Source organism: Chinchilla lanigera, unplaced genomic scaffold (genome assembly GCF_000276665.1).
Source record: "Chinchilla lanigera isolate Chin_1 unplaced genomic scaffold, ChiLan1.0 scaffold00012, whole genome shotgun sequence".
NCBI lineage: Eukaryota > Metazoa > Chordata > Mammalia > Rodentia > Chinchillidae > Chinchilla > Chinchilla lanigera.
The window spans coordinates 17,418,995-17,427,998 of NW_004955413.1; the positions used below are offsets into that span (position 1 = coordinate 17,418,995).

Here is a 9,004-nt window from a genome sequence, read left to right on the forward strand (position 1 = left end):
AGAACCGCACTAGGGAGCCAAACATAAGAGGAGGTTGGGATGAATAGCTCATAAATAAAGCCTGTCTGAAGCAGGACCCTGAGGGCCGGCCTTGAATAACTTCTTAGTTTGGCAGATTGTATTTTCCATAGGAACTTTTTTGTCCACTGTTCCTTAGGTGCTGGTGGTCTGAAGATCTTAATCAAGTTTTCTTAGTCAGCATGTACTCCTTTGACAATCAAATCCACAGCCAAAACTTTAGATAATATCTGTTAAAAGGATGATGCCCAAGCCTATTATCTTTTGCCTTGAGATATCTCCTAAACATCAGACTTGTATGTGCCACTGACCACAAAAATGTCCAGTCCTGTGTCTGATCAGCAGCCGCATCTATGTGCTCATAACCAAAGTCCTCCTGTCCCTCCCCAACCCTTCCATTTGGCAACTTGGAAAACTGTATTGACTCCTGAAAATCCAGGAAGCATCATCTTCAGTCTCTCTCTCACATTCCATCAATCCCTAAATCTCATCAGCTCCACTTCCCAGATATTTCTAAAACCTGCACTTTCCTTCCAAACCCTGAGTACCTGTTTAGGCAGCTTTGCCATCTCTCACTGCATTGCTTGCAAAAGCTTCCTGGCATCTGCCTGCCTGCGGCCCTCACCATTCCTAATTCATCCTTCCTGTTAAGTCAGGGTTATCGCAAACAACACAGCCCTGTCGTTTTTCTGTTAAAAACCCTTCCGTGTTATGGCTTATATCTACAATGACCCTGAAAAGACTCTTCTGTTGAAATATGGGGTTTCTGGAAGGTGACTGGATCATGGGGATGCTATGCTCATCTATGAATGAATCCACCAAGGAGTTCAGAGCTGAGCGTGCTGTTAGGAGGTGAGTTCTGGTCCAAAGAGGTGAGTCACTGGGGCGCAATCTGGAAGTTTTCATCTCCCTCCCCAGGCCTCCCACCACTCTCTCTGCTTTCCTCTTTCAGACCCTTCCACCACACCCTCCATACCTTGGAGACAGTGAAACATGGACTGGACCCTCTAAAAATAAAAGCCCTTTCCTCCTTTAAGTCATGTGTCTAGTATTGTGTCCCAGCAATGAAAAAGTGACCAAGACAGTGATATCCCAACATGGAAAGAATAAGATCTAAGACCCTTTGCAGTACCTACTTAATACCCTTTATGGACCTGTTTATGTTCTCATTATGACAGCCATCCTTGCTGTACTTTGTGTTCCAACAAAACTGGATTCTTGATTTCCACATAAAATAGCCATCTGCATGCTTTTGCATTCCTATAACCTCTGCTTTGAACACCTCAACCCCTTTACCCACCAAGTCAGCTATTCTTCATCCAAACACTTACAGTCCAGTAATTATCTCCCTATGCTGAGGCTCTTCCCTGCTCTCTGATCCTTTTGTTTCTTGTGGTAGACATAGTAGATGACGTATCTTCTGTATTGCTTTTTATCTTTTTAAAATATTCTTTCCTACTAGTCTGTGAGTTCCTTAGGATGGAGCCCATGGTCAATATAATCAGTCAACATAGCTTTCCTAAGCACTTATGCAGTAGCAGGGGTTTTACCCATGTATTGGAGGAGGAAAGCCTGCTCTTAGAGCTCTTAGAGCTCACATTCTAGTTGGAGGAATGAGTAATAAGCACATAATCAGTTTTAAAACATAATTTTTGGATAAATGCCACAAGGGAAATAAATAAGATAACACAGCAGGTAAAGTGGTGGCAAAGAGCCCCATTAGCTGGGGTGAAAATGAAAGACCATCTGTTGTCAGCCTTTACCTACAGCAAGAATTGTAATTGCCATATATATATAATACCCAAATAAATACTACTTAAAGAAATTAACTTGAAAGAACTCATTTGCCACAAAGTAATCTTTGATATGGTATATCTACTAGTGATTATTGCTGGCAACTAATAGAGTATAAATCTTATGTTAATAATCTATACTCAATAGCAATAAATTGTTTTTGCATTCCCAAAAGAAGACATTACATACTAATGGGAAAATATATCATAAGCACTGCATGATGAAATTTACTAGACTTATGTAGAAGTTCCCTGATACTTAATGTTGGAGATAGCTGTACTGTATATTCTACTCCATAACCCAATTGTATATTTTAAAAGAAATGTCTTAGATTAGAAAAAATCTTCCATTGAAGTCAATATGTATTTCCAGTTAGGGTTGTAGAAAGATGATCAGATGCAATACTGAGTAATGCCATCTTCCTCTCTGGTCTGACTTGAACGAGACAATGGGGCTTGGTACTTTTTTGACAGATAAGTAAACATTCATCATCAGAAGCTTAGATTTACTACTCTGTCTACAAACATTGTAAGAGTTATGATGACTACTTTTATTTATACACTGGGTTTAGCTTTGTTTATTGGATGCTTCTTCAATAGTTACTGGGGTTAATCCTTTACATGCATTGCATAAATAATCTAATGATTACTGGGTTATTGGATTGAGGCAAGATTAAATTCCGCATTTCATAGATCAGAATACAGAGGCCAGGGACTTTAAAAACCTTGTCCAAGTCACACAGCTAGTACCTTTCAAATATGTTGCTTCATCCTTTATTCTTACTAAAGTTTCAGACGATCAAACTCTCTCTCTCTGATCATTTATATTGCATTGTTCTTAGTCTTGCTTTAGTTCACTGTCAAGCATATGGTGGCCATCAAAATACTGGTAGCAATTATCTAACATGTGTTGATAAGCATTTGTCGACATTGTAAAAGCCTAGCCATCAGTATGAAAACACGTTCACTCACCTGAAGGCTCGGATGGTGGTGAGTCCTTCAGCTGTTTCTGAGAAATGGCAAAGCAGAGGGAGCTGGGTACTATCATCAAGCTCCTGGAGGTCCCTAGGAGAGAGAGAAAAGAACAAAAGTAGGCTTCACATGCATCCAGTGTCAAAGACCACCATATTCATTCTAAATCAAGGGTATTTGGGCATTGCATTTATATTTGTATTGTATCTGTTTTCCCCTACTACACCATTTACAAAAACTTCAACATTATAGTCTAAAGAGAGAAAAAAAGAGGGGTACATAATGAACACAGGTGTGCACTGGACGTAAAGTGTTGTACAAAACTCTCAGCCTTGTTTAACAGCTAAAGAAAATTGCTATATGTACATAGGGACTGAGCAGTTAACTCAGATAGGAAATTTCTAGCATTTTCTTTGGGCAGGTGAAATTCAGGCAAAACTTTAAGCATGACAGGGGCTTCAAAGAAATGGACAAGAAGTGAATTTTAGCTACAGGAGTAAGAAGGGTACAAGCACAGCAGTTTGAAGGGCTTGGTAAGTTCAATCTGGGCAGGGGCCCCGAATCCTGTGGGGGGCAGGAAGTGGTTCTATAGAAGATGTGTCTTTGTAAGCATGAGACTGGCCTGTAGAGTATTCTCAGTGGGCTGGGGAAAAAAATCACTGGAGACTAGAAATAAAATAATCAAACCTGTACTTCATGGACATAACTTGGGAGACAACATATAGAATGTAAGAGAATGGATAAGAAGAGAATAGTTATAATAGCCCATGTAGGAGGTGTTTAAAGTTCTGAATCCATGTAATGCTGGTCACATTTTAAACAGGGAGGAGTGGGGATTTTGAGATAGCATACTACAAGTAGCCTTTAAGCTTCGGTGATCAATTAGTTATAGAGAATAAATAAAAGGGGAGTGGAATATGGCTGATTTTAGGTTAGCGGACTTTGAAAAACTAAAGTGTTGAGCTGGGGGAGAAGCTCAGCGACTACACTTGCCCAGCATATGGGAGGCCCTGGATTTAATCCTCAGTACCAGAGGGGAAAAGGAAATCATAGTGCTGTTTACCAGGGTGAGGTGTTTATCTTCCTGTGCAGGGGAAGATAATTGGAGAGAAACGATAATGAGGTTGGCCTTGGATGCCATGAGTTAAATCCTTGCCATCATGCAACTTCCATTCACAATTCCTCTGAAGAACTATATATATATATATATATATACATGTACACCTGTATACGTATTTTTGTGTGCATGCAAATAACATACACACAAGTGTATGTATATATGTATGTATTCAATGAAAGGAAATACCTGAATCTGACTCTGCATAATGACGCATAGCCATGATAAATTTTCTTTAAATCTCACAAGCTAGCATTTCTAGAAGACAAGAGTGAGACCATTTGTTTCAGAGCATTTCTTTTTCCCTCTCTATCATTTTCTACTCTTCTCTAGGTCTTTAGGGTTGAGCAATTAGAGAAGCAACGTTGATGTTCACCTGAAAGAGTCAGCTAACCTGATAAACACTGGGCCACCATCTTCAAAGATCAACCATCAATTCTTGGCCCACAAAAAATACAAAGGCTTTTCAGCGTGGAGGGTATTTTTTTGTTTGTGTTTAATTTTTTAGAACTGGGGTTAGATCCATGGCTTTTGCACTGAACTACATCCTCAGATCATCTTTTGCTTCTTATTTTGAGATGGGGTCTCACTAAATTGTCCAGGCTAGAAGGGAAGTTATGAACCTCCTATCTCAGTGTCCCAGAGATGTAGGATTAGAGCCCTATTATCACCAGACCTGGTTCAGTTTGGAGTTTCTAAAGCAGACTTGATCACTTCAAAAATTGCACATGGGAGAGGGAAAGACAGGAAAGAGGAAGAATGAAAATGAAGGAATTGAAGAGTCTCTTCCTTTTAAAGATAAAACCAACTAACAGTATCTGACACACACGAGAGGATTAGTACATTAAGGTCAACAGTGAAAAAAACTTAGGAAGGAGCAGTTTTGTCTACAGAATAGTATTTTCTGAAACCTAAGAGAGAACGGCTTGATCCTGTATTCTTGTAAGAAGGAAACACAGAGCTAATCACCCATTAGACCTTGGAGTGGAGATATTCCAAATGACATGCCATTTCCTACAACCAGTTCCTTACTTAAACTCTCTTTCTTGTATACAAAAACAGCCCACTCAGGGCTGGGGTATAGATACCATGCACGTATGCCCTGTGTTCAATCCTCAGCATCACAAGAAGAACAAAAAGAGGAGGTGTAGGAGAGTATTTTAGGAGCACTTCAAAGACTGAGGCAGGAGGATCACAAATTTGACTCCCACCCTGACAATTTAGAAAGATCCTGTCTCAAAATAAAAAAAATTTTACATGGGTGATGGCAAAGATACAGTTCAGTGGATAATATTGGGTTCGATCCTCAGAACCACCATCAAAAAAGAAAATTCTGTTCAGTCTTTTTGAGGCAGGAAATTAGGGCATAGCAAAGTGGCTGGGCAAGTAGGCATGATGTTTCAACCCAGAAGACTCAGGAAACATGGGCAGAATAGTTTACTTGTACCTGGTACCAATGAGAGAATGCTATTTTCAATTCTTCTGACACAAGATCAAACAGGGTTTTGATAGGACAGCCAAGACCTGACTTAAGAAATGGGCTAGAAAAGATGGCAGCCATTGACCTCGTGGCCACTGCCTTCCTTCTTTCTCAGTGGCCCATTCTGCATTCAGAGCATGTTTCCTTTCCTACTTTAATTGGCCTGCAATCACTCTGCAAGCACTTTTTTCAGAGCACATTATCTCCTTTCTTTTACTCCCTTTAGCACCTTTAATGGATGTAAAACTGCACTACATCCCTTCCTGTTTAATTCTTTGTTCAGGACAACAAGAGTCTGGAAGGGACCCCTGAGAAGGAGCCCACAGTACCCTAGAACCCCACTAAAATATTTCCACATGGGATGAGTCCTGAAGAGCCTCAGTTTCCAGAAAAATCCTCTTATCTGTGAGGATTCTTGGTCATTTTTGCTACCTTTCAAAGATTTTGTTTTCTTTTTTATTAGTACCTGTTTGAGATAGATAAATATATCCATGGTAGAGAGTGATACCTATGAATATTGAATCATAATCCTTTGTACTCTGTTTTCCCCTCCCCTTCCTTCCCTCTTCCCCCACTAAACAAAACTATGGTTGTTTGATTCATTATCAACATTAATTGTTCAAAATTGATCATGCCCTTGTTACTGCACTTTCAAGGCAAACAGATTATTCTCATTGATTATGAAGAGAATTCACCATTTAAATTTGTAACAGACTAGGAATATTTCTCCAACTTTTGCACTGAGTATGGATTACTTAACGGCAAAAATAAGCCCCAAGGAGTATGTGGTTGAATTTAGACAAGATTGTTTGATATTAGTGGTAAGAAGGCAAGGATACATTTGAAAACAGCCAGCAGCCATGAAATAATAAGCCTCAACTTCTTGGCTCCTAGGCAGGCAGCATCAGCGAAAACATCAAAACCAATGAAAGTGTGAGTTTGATCGCTTGCTTTTCTCTTTTGGTTTGAGTTTGTGGGAGAAGAACACGAGGCTGGGGATGGTAAACATTCTCAATTTCATATGGATTCCTGAGGCTTGAGGCCCCTGATTCATAACTCTGAGGGGAAAACACTATTGCTTAAGTGATGAAATGTTATACATGTGCACAGATAACCAACCATAGCCCTCCCCTTTTCTTCTGCCGCCATTTTCCTTCCTCTTTCCTATGTGGAAGCCATATTAAATAGTTTCCATTTCCCCCCTAAACTCAATATCTGCCTTTTATTTTAACACTTAATCTACATGTTATTTGTATGTTTTATTTTAACAAGAGGCTAACTTTCTTTGAGAATAGTTTTCTGTCATGTCACTCTCCTCCTTTCTACCACCTGGGTTACTTGCAATGCTAAAGTGCTTCCCAAGTTGTCTTAGTTACTTTACTCTCATTGCTGGGCCAAAAAACCCGATGTCCAAAATTAACAAAGGAAAGGTTTATTTAGCTCATAGTCTGTGGAGGTTTCAGTCCATATTCAGCTGGCTCCAAAGCAGAGTGGCATATGGCACAGGGTAACCATTCATGGTGGCAGAAAATAGCAAAAGCAAAAAGGAGCAGCAGAAGGCAAACCTCTTTCCCTCCCTTACATTGTATGCAAACTACCTGCCCCAGGGCAGGTGTAGCCCTCACACCGAGGAATCAATCATAAACTCCAGAAATCTGCCCCACGACTGCATGAGGCTTTGGAGGGACACATCCAGACACAAACCATAACACAAGTGTTGCTGAAACAAAGTGATTCCCTCAGTGACAACATTTACTGTACTATTTATAGCAAAGCTTCCAAGTTAAACTGGAAATTTTAAAAGTGGATACTATATTTCATTTGCTATTCAATATCTCAGCAAATGATAAATCCAGTCATTGATGGAAAAATCTAAAGTGCATAGCTACTCTTTATTTATCTGGCTGGATGCCCAAATGCGTATCAAATGATCCGATCTGAAATTTTCCAGTCTTGAAAAATTAGAGCTTCTCAGACATTCAACATTATCTACTTTTTTAGTAATTATTGATTGAACTCTTCAATTTTTTTGACTTCTAATATATCAATCCATGTATCCTAAGGATTTAATTTTTTTAACTCCCCCCACACTAGTAATATACCATTAGATCACTTATCATTGGGACTTTTTGATTTTGAGTTATGTCAACACCACGTTCGGGAGAAGAACAAAGAAATGAAAAGTTTGGCACAATTTGTGGACTCTGAACCCAACAGATCACTCAATACACTAGTGTATGTTGAGGGCCAAGTAAGCCAATTGCCCAAATCACCAATGTTGAGGGCTCAAATAACCAATAATTGAATTTTAACACCAGTATAGGCTTAAGCATGGGTTACATTTCTAAACCCCACACCTATTTGCAAAAATAGTTCCCAGTAAATCAGATATATAGGGGCTGGGGATTTAGCTCAGCGGCAAAAGCGCCTGCCTGGCAAGCGCAAGGTCGTGAGTTCGGTTCCCGGTACCGGAGAAAAACCAAAAAAAAAAAAAAAAAAATCAGATATATAAGTTTTTGAAAATATGATGAGACCAATGTTTGACTTACTTGGAGGCAACTCGAAAGTATTTCTGGATGAAATAAAAAGCAACACCAAGGGGCACAAGGGCAACCAAGAACACTGGAGTAGCATAAGAGATCATTCCGATGGCAGAGAGGCACAGCAGTGTGGAGCGAGTGAGTGATTCCAGAGTTGGAGGGATGTGCTATCGAGAGGTTTTGGAAAGAAAATAGACTTGAGCACAAATATAACATTGGTCACAAAAGTAGTATTCAAAAATATTCATTGTAAGAATTCTTCACTCACTTCCTATAGTTTAGTATATTTATTTATCTTCATGCCATCAATTACTTATAGACCTATTTATCACGCATTATATAAGTGGCATTATACTATAAATCTTAGCTATCCATTGTTTGTCTCACTTCACTGAATAACATGAACTGTAAATCTTCCCTTGTGTGTGTATATGCATCTATTTTTTATGGCTGCCTAGCATATAAAAAGTTTATTTAGCTATTCCTCTACTGTAAGACATTTAAATTGGTTTTTCAAAATTTCTTGTTTTATAGCTCTTGAATGATTTCATTTGATTGGTTATCTTCTACATTTTAAATTTATCTTTGGTGCTTTTAGTTCTTAAAACTTTTTGTAGTTGTTTCTATTGGCCTCTTTATTGTTCCTGAGTTACTGGTCTTGCTTAAGAAGACCTTTTGTACTCCAAGGTTATAAAATCATTTACTATATTTTATAATTTCATGGCTTTATGGGACCATATTTATTCTATGTATATTTATTTTGCATCTTATGGATGGTTAACTGTCCCCATAACATTTATCAACATTTAATCCTCTTCTTACTGATTCAAGATGTTACATCTTTGCTAAACTTCTATACATGCTCATGTCTTAAAATTCTCCATTCTGTTCTTTTAGTTAACTTGTTTTCTATAATAAAGGGAGTACTGTAGGGCTGGGAATTTAGCTCAGTGGTACAGTGCCTGCCTGGCAAATGCAAGGTCCTGAGTTTGATTCCTGAAACCAAAAATAAAAAGGAAGTACTGTAATTTTATAGTATTTTTAAAATATTTGGATGAAAAATTCTTAATATATATGAATATTA

General features: G+C 38.6%; 1 protein-coding gene across 11 annotated transcripts in view; it reads right to left on the minus strand.

Moving 5' to 3' along the window:
• Nucleotides 1–9,004, minus strand: part of Abcc9 (ATP-binding cassette, sub-family C (CFTR/MRP), member 9) — a 124,255-nt gene that overhangs the window by 33,029 nt on the left and 82,222 nt on the right. For all 11 annotated transcript variants that reach the window (XM_013511597.1, XM_013511601.1, XM_013511602.1 and 8 more), the window contains 2 exons: nt 7,930–8,087; nt 2,784–2,876 (listed from right to left, as the gene is read on the minus strand). In XM_013511597.1, the coding sequence (XP_013367051.1) occupies nt 2,784–2,876; nt 7,930–8,087 (251 nt within the window). The remainder of the gene's footprint in view (nt 1–2,783; nt 2,877–7,929; nt 8,088–9,004) is intronic.